General features: G+C 34.6%; 1 protein-coding gene across 4 annotated transcripts in view; it reads left to right on the top strand.

Moving 5' to 3' along the window:
• The first annotated feature begins 339 nt into the window (after nucleotides 1-339).
• The window catches only part of strbp (spermatid perinuclear RNA binding protein), a 70,007-nt gene continuing 50,706 nt past the window's right edge, over nucleotides 340-19,640 (top strand). For all 4 annotated transcript variants that reach the window (XM_073829335.1, XM_073829333.1, XM_073829334.1 and 1 more), the window contains exons 1-3: nucleotides 340-476; nucleotides 17,897-18,150; nucleotides 18,273-18,462. In XM_073829335.1, the coding sequence (XP_073685436.1) occupies nucleotides 474-476; nucleotides 17,897-18,150; nucleotides 18,273-18,462 (447 nt within the window). In that variant the 5' untranslated portion in view covers nucleotides 340-473. The remainder of the gene's footprint in view (nucleotides 477-17,896; nucleotides 18,151-18,272; nucleotides 18,463-19,640) is intronic.

The following is a 19,640-nucleotide window of genomic DNA, read 5'->3' as shown; positions in this document are numbered from 1 at the left end:
AAACATACACTATTTGCTTGTATTTCTGTCAACAAGATGTGTGTATATACATTTTTAAGGTGGTGTTCCCCAGGGCTATGTTCTGGGGCCGTTTGAGATTAACACACTTCGGCCATCAGAGAGCTGCTCATGCACGCTGTCATAGTCTGTTTGTGTCAATCTTATCACACATACACATGCACACACTGGTCAAGAAGATCTGCATCAGTCAACAGCTGTTTGTGGGCAGCTCAAGTCTATGCCTATGAGTCTGTAATAAGTAGCCACAGAGCTATTGAGTTAAATAAAAATGCACGGGATACATGTAATTAATGTTGTTCTCTCTGTCTCACAGGTTTGGTGCAGTCGGGCGCAGCGGGGGGGAAGAGAGGCGAGCGCATGAGGAGAGGGCGTCCCGAGACCCCCATCTCCACACTCCGCGCTCGCACACACACATTCACGGACACACCGAGCCTAGCAACCCTCCAGCCGCCATGGTAAAAACCCCTCATCTTCTGTTTGTGTGGCTGGTTAAGTATCACAGTTTTGTTCACACAAGGTTGATGTCTAAATTGCGAAATCTCTCTTACATGTGTTCTGTCCAAACTGCTCTAATCTAAAACCAGCCGAGATGTGATCGAGAAAATGTGATGGGAGCTTGAGAGAAAGAGAGAAGGGGGGAGGAGATCAGCGTTTGATTAATGGCCCTCACCTCCGGCTTGTGGGAGCAGGGTCTCATGGGAGTGGAGGGCTGTGCTGTTTGAATTATTAAAGTCTGAGAGTTGGGGGGAGGTTCATAAATAACCTAACGTAATGAGCGCCCTGCTAGCGTGAGCTCTAATGCTAACCCAGCTTTGCCGCCACAGCCGGGGTGACCTTGGATATGCACACGCAAGCGCATACACGCATATACACTCAAGCGCTTCCCACTTCTCTCACTCTAGCAGCTTTCTGTGTCTTCTGCGTCTGTATCTGTATTGATTTATTGTGCACATAACGAGGTGACCTTCCTTGTTTCACTCGACTTCCTGTCAAACTGTGGCCAAAGTGGCAGAGCCCACGGATACACACACACACACACACATACACACACACACACACACACACACACACACAAACCCTGGCTGAGTGTCAGCATGAACTCTGCGCTATGCCAAAGAAATGGACTTTCAGGAAAAAAAAATGCACATAGTGCTCTTATACAACGAAAGGGAGTCTGAAAATTAATGCACAATTCTGAGTATTGTGTTTTCGGCTTATAGGAGGGTTCTGTGTTTTGTAGTTGAGTTCTTTTGAGAGCATTTCTGGGGTCATTTTGAATATCACAGAAACTGACTCATCCCTTAGTTCAAAAAATGAGTGAGCATTTTGAACTTACAATGGAAGTAAGGGAGGTGACACAATAAATGCTAAAATGCATGCTTTTTAATATATAGCCAAACAAGTTAACTATATATGTGACCCTGGACCACAAAACCAGCCATAAGTGTCAATTTCCAATATAGAGATTTCTAAATAATTTGAAAGCTGAATAAATAAGCTTTTGATTAATGTATGGTTAGGATATGACAATATTTTGCCGAGATACAACTATTTGAAGATCTGAGGGTGCAAAAAAATCCAAATATTGAGAAAATCGCTTTTTAAGTTGTCCAAATTCTACTTAAGTCTGGTTTTGTTGTCCAGGTTCTCACATGTTATGATGTAATTTTACCTGGTGTTTTTTTTTTCTGTCAGTAAATAGCTTTTTTAGGGAAGAATTTAAGTGTTTTAACAAAAATGCAGTCTTTTTGGTTCAGCGGTTTAAGCACTTTCATTATAAGTGGCTTTATGTAACCATGTTTTTACTTTAAAAATGGGGAACGAGTCAAAATAATTTTCAGTGCTTATCAACAGCATGTCACAAATGGACCATCTATGTAAAGCATACACTGATTGCTAGCATTTCTATCAAAAAGATATGTGTATATACAATTTTTGGTCACACTTTATATTAGGTGGCCTTAACTATTATGTACTTACATTAAAAAATAAGTACAATGTACTTAATGTGGTCATATTGCATTGCAAAACACTTTTGCTTCTATTAAGGTGAGATATGGGTAAGGTTAGGGACAGTTTTGGTGGTATGGGCAGGTTTAAGGGTGGGTTAGGGTGAAAGGGATGGGTCAACAGTGGTAATTACATAAATGAATTACAAATGTAATTACATATGTTTTTAAGAAAAGATAAGTACAATGTAAAAACATGCATGTACACAATAAGTACATTGTACTAAATGATTAATTTCAATGTAAGTACATAGTAGTTAAGGCCACCTAATGTAAAGTGGGACCCAATTTTTTTAAGGTGGTGTTCCCCAGGGCTATGTTCTGGGGCCGCTTGAGATTTACACACTTTGGACATGAGAGAGCTGCTTACAAGCTCTGGAATTAAATAATCACTGCATAAATTACAATTTAGACCATCTTAAAGCCTAAATTATACTTATTTTTGGGAAAAATGTAAGTTCTTTAACAAAAATACAAGGTTCACCTTTCAGATTTTTAAGCACTTCCATTTTAAGTGGCTTTATGTAATCACGTTTTTACTTTAAAAATGAGAAACGAGTCAAAATCATTTTCAGTGCTCATCAACAGCATGTCACAAACGGACCATCTATGTTAAGCATACACTGATTGCTAGCATTTCTGTCAACAAGTTATGTGTATATACAATTTTTAAGGTGGTGTTCCCCAGGGCTATGTTCTGGGCTCGCTTGAGATTTACACACTTCGGCCATCAGAGAGCTGCTCATGCACACTGTCACAGTCTGTTTATGTCAATCTCATCACACATTCACATGCACACACTCATCAAGAAGACCTGCATCAGTCAACAGCTGTTTGTGGTCAGCTCATGTCTTTGCCTATGAGTCTATAAGTAGCCGCAGAGCTTTGCAGATCATTGCCTGACTGGAAGACATTTTAATTAGGGGTGTGTAATTAATTTAATACTGAACACTGACCTGAAATGAGACACAGAGATGACACAACATGCCAGGACCCCTCATGTGGTTATTTAATCTGATCTGATAAGCAGAGCAGGAGCCATAAATACACATTATTACTAAATGCAGACTATATTGCAATGATATTATTATGGTTTTATTCTTTTTAAGCAATGCCAAATCCACATGCCTGCTCAATATTTATGGGCTTGATCTTTCTGTGTGAGTGTGTGTCCATCTTAGTCCATTCAATTGAGCCCTGTTTGTCTGAATATGTCCCCAGTGTGCCATTCGTTAAACTAGTGGTTTGATGAAACCCTCTGTTGCTTGATTTGTACTGGATCTCTCTCTCTCTCTCTCACTCACTCACTCACTCACTCACTCACTCACTCACTCTCACACACACACATACACACAAATGCATGCTTTCTTGTTCTTTCTCACTCTGCCCTAGGTTCCACAAAACCATCCTAAATTAATGTGTTCAGGATTCCTTTTGGAATTTTTGCCATAATTTGGAAAACCTCTTAAACCTAAAGGATCCTATTAGAATCTGCTAAGAATCAAATAATGTCTTACTCAGTGAGAATTCAAATTTTTTCCCATTAAGATCCTTTGGGACTGGTTCCAAATTTCAATAAAAAATTCCATTAACGAGTCTGTACTTTCCAGTTGGATTTTCTGGGCAGGAAATGCAATATGCAATCAGAATCTCTGTAGCCAAAATATGTAATACTTTAGCGATACTGTATCAATTTTTTACAACGAATCTTGAACTCTAGTGTTGATGATGGTGTTTGCTACAGTACATGCATTTTGTGTGTCTAAGTTAACATTTAAACAAATGTTTGTGTCATGTATTCATGTCAACACATGTTGAAGACTGACACGGAAGAGAATACAATTGTTGAGTAAAGTCATTATTTTAGTTTTTATTTGCGCACAAAAAATATTCTCGTAGCTTAATAACATTAAGGTTGAACCACTGAAGTCACATGGACTATTTTAATGATTTCCTTACTACCTTTCTGGGCCTTAAACGTGGTAGTCACGTTGCTGTCTATGCAGGGAAAGCTCTCGGAAAGCGAAAAACTCTTACAGGTTTGAAACGACATGAAAACCAATTCTCACTTTTTTTTTATTTCAGGTAGCATTTATTTTATTTATATAATATAATTTTTCATTTCTTTTATAGGTAACAATATTTTTAACATTTTTAGTTAACTATGATGTGTGGAAGCCTGTGTCTGGCACTGACTAAAAAATAAAAAAGGTAATTGCGACTTTTTATCTTGCACTTTTGACATTTTTTCTCGAAATTGTGAAATTCGCTGTTGCAAGTTATAAAGTCAGTATTGCTTGACATAAACTCGCAGTTGCGAGGAAAAAACTCAGAATTGTGATATCTACAGACTTATTTTCTTACAATTACTAGTTTAATATCTTGCAATTCTGACTTTTTTCTCAGAATTGCGAGTTTATATCACACAATTGTGACTTTTTTTCTCATAATTGCGACTTTATATCACACAACTGACTTTTTTTCTCAGAATTGCAAGTTTTTATCTTGCAATTGTCACTTTTTTTTCTCAGAATTGTTTATATCACACAATTTACTTTATTTCTCCAAATTGTGAGTTTTGTATCTCACAGTGGTGACTTTTTCCTTCGAAATGTGTATATATTACGCAATTGACTTTTTTCTCAGAACTGCAAGTTTATATCACACAATTTTGACTTTTTTTCTCAGAATTGTGAGTTTTTATATCTCGTATATGTGACTTTTTCTTTGGAATCACGTAATTGTGACTTTTTTTCTCAGAACTGAGTTTTATATCTTGTATTTGTGACTTTTTCTTTCGAATTGTGTTTATATTACGCAATTGACTTTTTTCTCAGAACTGCAAGTTTACATCACACAATTGTGACTTTTTTTTTTCTCAGAATTGCGAGTTAATATATAATATAATATAATATCTTGCAATTGTCACTTTTTTCCTCAGAATTGTGAGTTTAGCATCTCGCATTTGTGACTTTTTCTTCCGAACTGTTTATATTATGCAATTTACTTTTTTCTCAGAATTGCGAGTTTATATTATGCAACTGACTTTTTTTCTCAGAATTGTGAGTCTCTATCTTGCAATTGTCACTTTTTTCCCTTAGAATTGTTTATATCACGCAATTTAATCTTATAATTGTGACTTTTTCTCAGAATTGCAAGTTTATATCACATAATTGTGACTCTTCCTCAGCATTGCTAGTTTTATATCTTGCAGTTGTGACTTTTCCCTCCGAATTGTTTATATTGTGCAATTTACTTTTTTTTTTCCTCAGAATTGCACGTTTATATTACACAGTTTAGATTTTTTTCTCTGAATTGCGAGTTTATATCACACAATTGTGACTTTTTTCCTCAGAACTGTGAGTTTTATATCTTGCAGTTGTGACTTTTCCTTCCGAATTGTGTTTATATTATGCAATTTACTTTTTTCCCTCAGAATTGCACGTTTATATTACACAGTTTAGATTTTTTTCTCCGAATTGCGAGTTTATATCACATAATTGTGACTTTTTCCTCAGAACTGTGAGTTTTATATCTTGCATTTGTGACTTTTCCTTCCGAATTGTGTTTATATTATGCAATTTACTTTTTTCTCAGAATTGCGAGTTTATATTATGCAACTGACTTTTTTTCTCAGAATTGTGAGTCTCTATCTTGCAATTGTCACTTTTTTCCCTTAGAATTGTTTATATCACGCAATTTAATCTTATAATTGTGACTTTTTCTCAGAATTGCAAGTTTATATCACATAATTGTGACTCTTCCTCAGCATTGCTAGTTTTATATCTTGCAGTTGTGACTTTTCCCTCCGAATTGTTTATATTGTGCAATTTACTTTTTTTTTTCCTCAGAATTGCACGTTTATATTACACAGTTTAGATTTTTTTCTCTGAATTGCGAGTTTATATCACACAATTGTGACTTTTTTCCTCAGAACTGTGAGTTTTATATCTTGCAGTTGTGACTTTTCCTTCCGAATTGTGTTTATATTATGCAATTTACTTTTTTCCCTCAGAATTGCACGTTTATATTACACAGTTTAGATTTTTTTCTCCGAATTGCGAGTTTATATCACATAATTGTGACTTTTTCCTCAGAACTGTGAGTTTTATATCTTGCATTTGTGACTTTTTCTTCCGAATTGTGTTTATATTACGCAATTGACTTTTTTTTCTCAGAATTGCGAGTTTATATCACACAATTTTGACTTTTTTTCTCAGAATTGAGAGTTTATATCACACAATTGTGACTTTTTAAAGATGAACGAAAGTCTTACAGGTTTGGAACGACATGAGGGTGAAGGAAGAGTGTTTAAAGCGATATTTCACCCAAAAAATGAATATTCTGTCATCATTTACTCACTCTAAAGTTGTTGGTAGCCATTAACTTCCATTTTTTTTTTCTGTTCTATGGCTAGCGTCAACTGTTTGGTTACCAACATTCTTTAAAACAACCTCTTTTGTGTTCAGCAGAAGAAATACAGGGTGATAAAATGATGACAGTATTCTCATTTTCTGGTTGAATCCCTTGAAATAGTAACATTATTACAAAATTGGTTTCAGTCATTAAAAATAATGAATCAATTATGGTATTGCGATTTGTTTACTGTAGCAGCACGATGTGTTTTATGAGTGTATCATTATCTGTGCTTACCTCACACCTACCTAAGCGTCTTTCTATCCTTATCCATCCATTCCCTCTGTCTCTGGTGTGATGTTTGATTAAGATGAAGTCTCTCTGCTCCTCCTTAGCTATTTTACACTCTTTTACACTTCCCAGTATGTTTTACGGCCGCTCGCAGGCGGCCATTAGAAGCGCCTCATAAACCCTGCGCACTGCCTGTTAAATACTGGCCCGATGCCATTGAGAGACCACTGTCATCGCCGTTAACGCACAGATATGCATCTTTATATCCCGGACAGATCCCACACACTGATATGTGCTCGCCCAGGCTGCCTTCAATGTTCTCAAACATGCGTAGTTTGTCTAGCGGTGTCAAAGTGCTCACTCTGCATCACGCTAATTGATCAACTCCGCTAAAGGTTGCAGCCTTCAAACATCAGCGCTTCGCACTCGACAAACAAGCCCGGCTGTCTGGTAGCAGCCGCCAGTGTAAAAATGTCACTCGGTGAACTCCGATTGAAACAAATGAATCTTGTTTTTCTGTTCTTGCTACAGTAGTTAAACAACAGCTGCCGTTGAGAAGATGGATGCACGGTGTGGTTTTTATGTCTGTATTGCGTGAAAGGTCACACCCCCTGGGGACTGCAGTGCTGATGTAGCTTTGATACGCTATTGAGTGGAGAAATGCTACAGGAAGAGCGACAGCATTAGAGAATGGATCTGGTATTGAATAGAGCTGATATCAAGGAGATTGAGGCCTGCAAAGGATGATGAATGAACTGATAGGAAGTTTTGATTGGCGGTACACGCCTACCCTTTTATATCAGCCTTTTACATCTGCCTGTTTTTTTGTATTTTGCTGCATGCATGCAGGAAAGAGACTACAGAGACTAGCACTCACCATGCAAAAATCCTAAGTTTTCTTTTCTCAGTTTTACATAGTCTTTTCAGGTCCGTTTGGTTGTGAAACCTAAAACTTTTGTATCAGAGCTAGTACAGTAAGAAATTCACATAAACAGAGTAATGAGAGATGACTGATAGGACATTTTGTACATTGTTACAAAAAAAACCTGTTATATAAAATATATATATATTTTTTCTTTTTTCTATTCAATAAAAATCCTACTGTCAGTTAAAGAGGTATTATTATGCTCTTTTACAAAGTTTTTATTTTGTTTTAGGGTGCACTAGAACATGCTCTCATTTACATTATTACTAGGGATGCACCGAAATGAAAATTCTTGGCCGAAGCCGAACAAAATTAGACACTGGGCTGAAGGCCGATTACCGAACACGTTTCTTCGTGTTTTTTCCCCCATGTATTTTGCCAATTTTTCTCACCATTGCATAAATTAAATAGCCAATATTTGCTATTTACAGTTTTGTCTTGCTTTTCAAAGAAAAAAATCTATTACAAAACAATTTAAAAATATTTACTTAACACTGGGCATTTGTAACATTCTAATAGACATTATAGCCTACCAACAAAGCACAGTTTAACTTAAAATGAATAAGTTTGTAAAATAATATTCTTTGGCCATTTTTAAGACCCCCTTCTTGAATCAGGCGTGTGTTTTTAATGTACAAATAAATGCATTATTGCTGAGCAAAGGAGAATGTTATAATACATGTATTAATTAATAGAGCCGTTGTAATGATTGTTATCATTATTTTTGTATTACTTTCATATTTTATTTTACAGAACAACAGTAAAGTTACAATACTAACATTTATGAATGTTGACTTTTATTTTGGCGGAAACCCACAAGAAGACCTCAGTACTGTTTTTTGCTGACAGCAGCAGATTTATGAATGATTCTCATCACACAGATTTACCTCGTGCTTTGGACTTTGAACCCTGGCTAACAAGCTTGTGCAGCTCTGTCAGAATATACACAATTTGTATAGTTTATTTACTAATGGTTTGCATTTGGTGCATCCCTAATTATTACAATAGCTCAAATGGCTCAATTAGTTCTGGGTTTGACAAAGGCCTGTCTTCCGGAAAAGCAAAATATGTTGTGATTGGTTAGCAGTCCCACTGCGTTGCGATTGGCGAACAGCTTAGGCTGCGTTTCAGTCCTGCCACGCCCCTTCCCAAAACAGCAAGTTCCGTGTACAACTGTTAGCGCAAGCTAGATTAAAGTGATTCTTACGTTTTAAAGGGGTCATTGGATGCAAAACTAACTTTCACATGTTGTTTGAACATTAATGTGTGTTGGCAGTTTGTGTACACAACCACCCTACAATGATAAAAATCCACCCAGTGGTATTTTTTTTAATCTTTAAAAGTAATATCCTCTTTTTAAAGTCAGGTCATTCTCAACTTCTTGTCGGTGTGACGAAACACAGTTGATTGACATCTTACCTTAGACCCGCCCTCACCGAGCTGAAACAGTCCAAATACGATCACCATTGTGTCGACTGGGGTGCAGAGGAAGACTCTAATTGAGAGATTGAGGTGTTCTGTTGTTGGATGTAATAATGAACATAGCAGTCGTCATTTACTCCCGACATCTGAGCCGCTTAAGACGCAGAGGACAACGTTACTTTAGTTTTTAAAAGGAAAGCGCCGATCCCGGCGTATAAGGGTTTTTAATGCATTTTTGCAAATGGCCTTTCTTAATAATGTGCTTGTTGGCAAGTTTCGCCAATAAACGCGACTAAATGCAGCTAAACGCGGATAAATGCGGCTAAAGTAAACATTACAGCTTTTAATCCCACAGCAGAGAGGGGCGGGGCGAGCAGAGCTCATTTGCATTTAAAGGGCCCATGCAATAATATGAGCTGATATTTTGCAGAGCTGATTTTGACAAGGTAAAAGGGTGTTTTTTTTAAACTACTATTGAGAATTTTACTTTTCATTAAGACCCTAAAGAATCATATGTACTTGTGGAAAATGGGCATCCGATGACCCCTTTAAATATGGATATATTTATTACAAAAACATACCGGTTCGCTACAGGAGGCTTTTGTTGACTTTTGTTGACTCCGGCTTTTGTTGACCCTCCCCCCCCCCCCCCCCCCCGGAGCCGTGTGAGGCACTTTTTATTATGGTTCGATGCACTTTATTGGACTTGTTTTGGACTGATGGAGAGAAACACCAGTCATTGCGTTCTAAAGCTTGGGAGTGCCAGGATAATTTTTAGTATAACTTCGATTGCATTCGTCTGAAAGAAGGAAGTCATATACACCTAGGATGCATTGAGGGTGAGTAAATAATATGCTACAGTAGTGTTGGTCCTATCATCAGCCTGCGAGATTGCCAATACATGATATTATCATCACTATGCTAATTTATTGAATTATTTACATGCCCGAAACCAGCTCCAGCATAAGGCTAGTGAAGCTATCTACACTCTTTACACTCTCTGACACCGATGATCGTCACTCTAGTCAATGCTTGTGTTTACATCAGCCATAGTCTCAGCCTCAGACGTCACGCCCAAGGAACGTTGGCTAAACGTCTGAAGCATATGGTACACTTAACTGGAAACACTTCAGGAATGTCGAAGTCGTCATCTGATTAGTTGAATTTGACCGGATTTCCGGGAGACGCGAGTGTCGCGTTTGTTTCCCGGAGGACCGAAAGCAAAGCGCAGACTGATTTACTCTGCGTTTTGCTAAAAGGTGCTTATGCAGACGCGATTGTTGTTATACACTTTTGCGACGTTCGCGAACAAATTACTGACTTACTGCTTGTTCTCCCTCTTCTTCGTTAACTTTCAATGCTGGTTATTTCAATGACTGACTTGTTGCATGCCAGTCTGTTGTTGAGGCATTTCCATGCACCGAAACGTGACGCCGAACGAAACGAACTGTGATTGGCTGTTTGACATGTCGGTCAAACGGCCTTATGGGCGGGCCTTTGCCAATTAAAGCTGCCATGAATTCCAGACCTTCAGCCGTCAGTCTGAAGGTCTGGCTACGCGAGACTACATCAGCCATGGCTCCACATGTGTTTCGACCCTCTACGTTATACCGCACACATCAACGGTGCGGCTCCGACGTGGCTACCAGAGCAGTTTGCGGACACTTTAGTCAATGCTTGCATTTATACCAGCTGCCCTGCGGCTCGCTGAAGCATCCCAGAAGTGTGGATGTCCATGCTACATCACTAAATATAGGCTAATCCCCCACCTCGTCCCTCCCTACCCGCTAATGATTTGAATTCCTGTAGGCAGGATTTATTTGAATGATATTCTAATGGACCACGTTGTGACATAATAGCATCCAGAAAACAAAGGTTGTAGTCCAAAGGAGTCATTCATTATAGTTCTTGAAAAGGGATTTTTTTAAAAACTAAATAACTCCTTTTGGAGTGGACTTTGAGATTTGTAACTTTGTAGATGTTTTTTTATGCCCAAAAATACGCACTACACACTGACTAAAATTCAAAAAGTGAAAAAGCATAATAGGACCCCTTTAAAAAAGCTGCATGTCAGCGTCCCAAATCACAGCTCTTTAACAAAGTAATGAGCTAAATAACCGTCTCTTTTTTTTTTATTGCAATTGCCTTTATATTGATTGTTGAATGCAGTGAATTTGTTATAGAAACAATGATTTGATGGCTGAATATAAAGTCTCAATTTCTTAGAGAAATAACTGCTTTTCAGTGTCTATACATGCTGCAACTCTCTGAGAGCTATTTTTTAAATGCCATTGATTTCATTTGTTTCAACATTTTATGCATCTTAACCATTCATGAATGTATGCTGTGTTTGCATTATCTCTGTAATTAACATTTGCATGCACTGTGACTAGGAGCAAATCACGTCACCAAAGATTAATTGCAGTAAGTGATGTTGATGAATTGTAGGAGACGGTAGAAGCAGCTGTTTAGTAGCTGTTCTCTGGTGTACCGGTGTTTGATTGAACCGGTGACCTCTGTTGTCAACAACAGAATACATGGAGAATGTCCTGTTTTAAAAGTCAAGTAAAACTAAAACCCGTAAATTACTTGAAATAAAATACAATTGAATATAAATGTAAAAAACATTTTCCTCTAAATTGTTTATATCTCACAATTTTTTTTTTTTTAGATTTGCAATGCAAGTTTTATATCTCGTAATAATGACTTTTTTCTCAAAATTGTGAGTTTATATCATGCAATTGTGACTTTTTTTCTCAGAATTGCAAGTTCGTCTTGCAATTGTGACTTTTTTTCTCAGAATTGCAAGTTCGTCTTGCAATTGTGACTTTTTTTCTCAGAATTACGAGTTTTATATCTTGCAATACTTACTTTTCTTTCTCAGAATTGTGAGTTTATATCACGTAATAGTGACACTTTTTTTAGAATTGCAAGGTTTTTTTTTAGAATTGCGAGTTTATATCTTGCAATAGTAACTTTTTCTCAGAATTGCGAGTTTTAAAATCTCACATTTGTCACCTTTTCCTCAGAATGGCAAGTTTTATATCACGCAATTGTGACTTTTTTTCTCAGAATTGTGAGTTTTGTGTCTCACAACTGTCCTTTTTTTTCCAGAATTGCTTGTTTTATATCTTGAAATACTGACTTTTTTTCTCAGAATTGTGAGTTTATATCACACAATTGTCTTTTTTTTCTCTCAGAATTGCAAGTTTTAAAATCTCGCATTTGTCACCTTTTTCTCAGAATGGCGAGTTTTATATCATGCAATTGTGACTTTTTTTCTCAGAATTGAGTTTATATCATACGTGACTTTTTTTCCTCAATATTGTAAGTTTATATCACGCAATCGTGACTTTTTTTCTCAAAATTACGAGTTTTGTCTCACAACTGTCACTTGCAATACTGACTTTTTTTTCTCAAAATAAAACCCTATAAAACTCGCAATTCGGAGAAAAAAAGTCACAATTGCGAGATATAAAATTTGCAATTTGAAGAAAAAAAAGTCACAATTGCGACTTTTTTTTTCTCAGAATTGCGAGTTTTATATCTCAGAACTGTCCTTTTTTCCAGAATTGCTTGTTTTATATCTTGAAATACTGACTTTTTTTTTAGAATTGTGAGTTTTAAAATCTCACATTTGTCACCTTTTTCTCAGAATGGCAAGTTTTATATCACTCAATTGTGACTTTTTTTCTCAGAATTGTGAGTTTTACATCTCACAACTGTCCTTTTTTCCCAGAATTGCTTGTTTTATATCTTGAAATACTGACTTTTTTTTTCTCAGAATTGAGTTTATATCACACAATTGACTTTTTTTTCTCAGAATTGAGTTTATATCACACAATTGACTTTTTTTCTCAGAATTGAGTTTATATCACACAATTGACTTTTTTTCTCAGAATTGAGTTTATATCACACAATTGACTTTTTTTCTCAGAATTGTGAGTTTATATCACGCAATTGTCTTTTTTTCTCAGAATTGCGAGTTTTAAAATCTCGCATTTGTCACCTTTTTCTCAGAATGGCGAGTTTTATATCATGCAATTGTGACTTTTTTTTCTCAGAATTGAGTTTATATCACACAATTGACTTTTTTTTCTCAGAATTGAGTTTATATCACACAATTGACTTTTTTTCTCAGAATTGAGTTTATATCACACAATTGACTTTTTTTCTCAGAATTGAGTTTATATCACACAATTGACTTTTTTTCTCAGAATTGTGAGTTTATATCACGCAATTGTCTTTTTTTCTCAGAATTGCGAGTTTTAAAATCTCGCATTTGTCACCTTTTTCTCAGAATGGCGAGTTTTATATCATGCAATTGTGACTTTTTTTTCTCAGAATTGAGTTTATATCATAAATGTGACTTTTTTCCTCAATGTTGTAAGTTTATATCACGCAATCGTGACTTTTTTTTCTCAAATTACGAGTTTTGTCTCGCAACTGTCACTTTTTTCCCAGTATTGGGAATTTTATGTCTTGCAATATTGACTTTTTTTCTCAAAATTGTGAGTTTATATCACGCAATTTACTTATTTCTCAGAATTGCGAGTTTTAAAATCTCGCATTTGTCACTTTTTTTCTAAGAATGGCAAGTTTTATATCACGCAATTGTGACTTTTTTTTCCCTCAGAATTGAGTTTATATTATGTAATTGTGAATTTTTTTTCTCAGAAATGATTTTTATCTCACAATTGTGACTTTTTTACTCAAAATTGTGAGTTTATATTATGCAAATTTTGAATTTTTTTTCTTAGAATTGCAAGTTTGTCTCGCAATTGTGACTTAACTCCAAATTGTGAGTTTTAAATCTCACATTTGTCACTTTTTTTCTAAGAATGGCCAATTTTATATCACGCATTAGTGACCTTCTTTCTCAGAATTGCGAGTTTAAAAATCTTGCATTTGTCACTTTCTTCTCAGAATGGCAAGTTTTATATCACACAATTGTGATTTTTTTTTATATTTTTTTTCCCCTCAGAATTGAGTTTATATCATGCGGTCGTGATTTTTTTTTTCTCAGAAATGCGTTTTATATCTCACAATTGTGACTTTTTTTCTCTCAAAATTGTGAGTTTATATTATGCAAACTGTGACTTTTTTTTTCTTAGAATTGCAAGTTTGTCTCGCAATTGTGACTTAACTCCAAATTGTGAGTTTTAAATCTCACATTTGTCACTTTTTTTCTAAGAATGGCCAATTTTATATCACGCATTAGTGACCTTCTTTCTCAGAATTGCGAGTTTTAAAATCTTGCATTTGTCACTTTCTTCTCAGAATGGCAAGTTTTATATCACACAATTGTGATTTTTTAAATATTTTTTTTCCCCTCAGAATTGAGTTTATATCATGCGGTCGTGATTTTTTTTTTCTCAGAAATGCGTTTTATATCTCACAATTGTGACTTTTTTTCTCTCAAAATTGTGAGTTTATATTATGCAAACTGTGACTTTTTTTTTCTTAGAATTGCAAGTTTGTCTCGCAATTGTGACTTAACTCCAAATTGTGAGTTTTAAATCTCACATTTGTCACTTTTTTTCTAAGAATGGCCAATTTTATATCACGCATTAGTGACCTTCTTTCTCAGAATTGCGAGTTTTAAAATCTTGCATTTGTCACTTTCTTCTCAGAATGGCAAGTTTTATATCACACAATTGTGATTTTTTAAATATTTTTTTTCCCCTCAGAATTGAGTTTATATCATGCGGTCGTGAATTTTTTTTCTCAGAAATGCGTTTTATATCTCACAATTGTGACTTTTTTTCTCAAAATTGTGAGTTTATATCAAGCAATCGTGATTTTTTTTCTCAGAATTGCAAGTTTTAAAATCTTGCATTTGTCACTTTCTTCTCAGAATGGCAAGTTTTATATCACACAATTGTGATTTTTTTTTATATTTTTTTTCCCCTCAGAATTGAGTTTATATCATGCGGTCGTGAATTTTTTTTTTTCTCAGAAATGCGTTTTATATCTCACAATTGTGACTTTTTTCTCAAAATTGTGAGTTTATATCAAGCAATCGTGATTTTTTTTCTCAGAATTGCAAGTTTTAAATTTTGCATTTGTCACTTTTGTTCTCAAAATGGCATTTTTCTCAGAATTGCGAGTTTATATATCTCACAATTGTGGCTTTTTTCTCAGAATTGTCAGTTTTATATCTCTTGCAATTGCAAGAAAAAAGCCAGAATTGTGACATTAAAAATGTGCAATTATCTTTTTCTTTTTTACTTTTTTTATGGGCTTCGATAATGATGACTGTATCAATGATACTAAAGTAGCCCTGTTGTTTAGTTACTGTGACTCATTTTTAGGTCACGTCCCACCAGTTAAGAAATGCCACCTTGAATGCAAATGCAGGAAGTAAGGAGTGGGTGGTTATTAGAGCTAGTCGTGAAGTGGGGGATGTTACATGAGAGACTGACTGAAGGTTAGAGATTGACGGTGGCTGATGAAAGCCTGAAGGATTGTGGGTAAGCGGGAGCGAGAGGGCTTCATGTCTGATTAGAAGAGGTTGTCGGGTGACTGTCACCGAGCTCAAATTGATTTCCACCCATGAGAATGATGTCGAACGTGCTGATGTTCACAGGCACAGGTTAATACGGCCCGTCCTGGTCTGATGGCATGTTCCCGGTGGGTCAAGTGTGACGTATGGCTTTGGACACACAAACGTGAACCTATTTCTGTGAACTCGGTAGATGTTACTTCTCTAGACGTTTGTTTTGCCATCAAGGCAAGCAGAGGTGAGTTTGATTGATTAAAGTTTAATCCGTCGCTGAACGCTTCACTCTAACCTTGCACTTCTGTCTCACACACGCACTTTACTTTAGGAGACAAATTGAAGAAGTCAGCCAAGGTGATCTTCAGAAGTTGTTAACATAGCAGAGAGTGTGTTTGCGTCAAACTCACCTTTAGCAGTGTTACTGACGTCATTGCTGCCACTCTTGTCTTGTGGAAATATAGAAGTTAACTATAATTAAATTAAAACGCACTTTATTTACATTACCAGTCAAAAGTTTGGACACACTTGATTTATTATTATTATTATTATTATTATTATTATTATTATTATTATTATTATTATTATTATTATTATTATTATTATTATTAATATTATTTATTTATTTATTTTTTAGTCAAATAATAATTATAAAAAAAAAACAATACAATATGTATATTTTTTATTTTAATTTAATTTAAATTGACTGTATTTTATTTTATTTTATTTGACTTGATTTGATTTTTAAATACAAATTGTGCCAAGGAATGATTCGTTGATTTTAAGAAAAATGGTTTGTTTTAAGAAAAACATAATTTTTTTTTCCGTGGGAAAAAATTCTTAACTTCAGTTTTTCTTAAAAACAAACGGAGAATCATTCCTTGGTACAATTTGTGTTTGAAAATAAAATAAAATAAAATAAATAATATAAAAATAAATTAAAATCGCATAATATATATAAAATAAAATAAAATAAAAATTATATAAATATAAAAATAAATAAAATATAAACAAATAATATGTGTGTATATACACTTGACTTAATGTTTTTTTTGTGTGTGAAATATTAATTATTAAAAAAAATACAATATATTTTTATTTATTTATTTTTTATTATGAATATATATATATACACACACTACAGTTCAAAGGTTTGATTTTTTTTAAGTCTCTTATACACACCAAGGATGCATTTATTTGATGAAAAATACAGTAAAACCAGTAGTAATGGGAGGTAATTTTCCAATTTAAAATAACTGGTTTCCATCTGAGTATATGCTAAAGTGTAATTTATTCCTGTAATACAAAACTGAATTTTCAGCATCATTACTCCAGTCTTCAGTTTTACATGATCTGGAAACTCAGAAATCATTCTAATATGCTGATTTGCTGCTCAAGAAACATTTCTTATGATTATTCATGTTGAAAACAGTTGTCCTGATTGATATTTTTGTGGAATTCTATGATGAATAGACATTTCAAAGAACAGCATTTATTTTGAAATAGAATAATTTTGTCACATTATAAATGTTTTTACTGTCGCATTTGATTTGCAAATTCTATCACAAGAATTTCCAAATCAAGTTCTTCAGAAAAAAAATTTCAGGTCTGACAAATTCTTTTTTTTTTTTTTTTGAGATCCATTTTTTCACACTGAGGACAACTGAGGGACTCATATGCAACTATTACAGAAGGAGACACGATGCATTATGAAGATGTGGAGCTAAACTCTGCAGAGCTGCGGCCCTCCAGGAATTGAGTTTGAGACCTCTGCTTTACATGTTTCGCAGAAGACAAAATTAGTTAAATTTACCCTGATCTTCAAATTCAGAAAGTTTTCACCCCCAGGCTCTTAATGCATCATGTTTCCTTCTGGAGCATCAATGAGTGTTTGAACCTTCTGTAATAGTTGCATATGAGTCGCTCAGTTGTCCTCAGTGTGAAAAGATGGATCTCAAAATCATACAGTCATTGTTGAAAAGGTTTCAATACACAAAAATGCTGTAAAAACTAAATTTGTGGGACCTGAAGGATTTTTCTGAAGAACAGCAGGCAGTTTAACTGTTCAGGACAAACAAGGGACCCATGAACAACTATCATTAAACATAAAACAACTAAAAATAAAACAGCTGTGAATCATTTGGGATTATTCTTATAAATTCACCTATTATTTTCCTATATGCATGTGAACTATCTTATTCAGGTCATTAGTGAATAAAAAATAACATGGATTTTGTATGATCCCTCTTATTTAGGTAAAATAATTAACATTTTGCAGATTCTGCAAGATGTATGTAAACTTTTGACCTCAACTGTATGTATTGTTTCTTACCACATTGAATCAAGCTAATGTCTGTCTTTTCTCTCCATCAGAGGTCCATTCGGTCATTCGGGAATGATGACCGTCACGTCATGGCCAAGCACTCCACTATCTACCCTTCTTCTGAGGACCTGGAGGCGGTGCAGAGCCTCGTCTCCACCGTGGAGCGTGCCCTGAAACATGTGTCTGATTGGATGGACCAAACTCAAGCCAGCCAATCAAATCAAACAAATGCATCCAGCACAGAGGAGGAGGAGAAGCCAGATAATCAGGCCAGCACAGAAGAATCCCCAGAAGGCAGTACAAAGTGAGTACATCCTGAAAAAATAAACATTTCTTTCGAGAAACTGTTTGTTATTGCATTATTGGATCTACATATTGCACATTATTATTTCAAATCACATTCCTATTTTCTGTTGTCTGTCTCAGTGAGGACAGCAGCAGTAGTAGCAGTCCCAGTGAAGGACGGGTGTTGTGTGGCGTGTTGAGGATCGGTCTGGTGGCCAAAGGCCTCCTGATTAAAGATGACATGGATCTGGAGCTGGTGCTCATGTGTCGAGAGAAACCCACCGAGACTCTGCTGAGCACCGTCTGTGACAACCTCCCGCTGCAGATCGAGGTAGCGACACACACTCACAAACCACACCAGCTACCAAAATACACTCTGACCACACAACCTCCTGTTCTGCTGGGGTTTTGATCTACCGTGGCTAAATATGCACCCAAAAGACACTTTCTTTTTATTGTTTGCGTTTCATCTGTTGAAGGACTGCACTGCGGTACACTGCAGCTAGTTTTCCCTGAAGAACAAGAGACGCTTGCTTGCCGTTGACCACTTTTTATTTGGATTTAATGTGTTGCTGCTAACACTAAAGCGGATTTTATATTAATGCTTGTGAAAGTGGTTTGTATTAATGTTGCCAAACAAATCTTATGATACTGTAGCATTTTTTTCTGAAACAAGCTCAACAGCTTCTTCTTTTATATGCAATATTACTACTACTACTACTACAAAAAGTCTCAGCAGTTTTTATCTTCAACTAAAACTGTTGAATATTATTTTTGTTAAATAAAATAAAGCTGAAATAAAATAAAATGTAATTTATATTTTAGATTGAAAACTTAAAAAAAGTTGCCTTTTGAATGTAACTGAATTAAAAAATATATAAAATTTATATAAGGTTGTTAAAATACTAAAATTGCTAAAACTGAAACAATCTAAATATTATAACATTATAAAAACTCTCTCTCTTTCTCTCTCTCTCTCTCTCTCTATAAAATTTTATAATCATACATTTATAATAATATTATACTTAGAATCTAACTGAAAAAAATAAAAATTTGTAAAATGTATGTTTGTTGAAATACTAACTAATCTAAATATCTAAATATTATTTATTTATATAAAATGTATTATATAAAATTATATATATATATTATATATATATATATATATATATATATATATATATATATATATATATATATAATAAATTATAATTATATCATTTTATATTATATACAAGTATAAATTATAATTATATATCATTTTATGATTATACATTTATAATTATATTATACTTTGAATCTAACTGAATAAAAAATAAGTTTATAAAATGTTTGTTGAAATACTAAAATTACTGAAACTAAAATTACTCTAAATCTAAATATTATGTAAAATGATTATAATTATATAGTTTATTATATATGTTATGTATAATTTTTAACTTATACTTTATACTAAATTAAACAATCTATATCTAAATAATATATTTGTTGAAAGACTAAAACTACTAA

The sequence above is a fragment of the Garra rufa genome, chromosome 23 (genome assembly GCF_049309525.1).
Source record: "Garra rufa chromosome 23, GarRuf1.0, whole genome shotgun sequence".
NCBI classification, from domain to species: Eukaryota; Metazoa; Chordata; class Actinopteri; order Cypriniformes; family Cyprinidae; genus Garra; species Garra rufa.
This window is presented reverse-complemented; position numbering and strand designations above follow the sequence as displayed.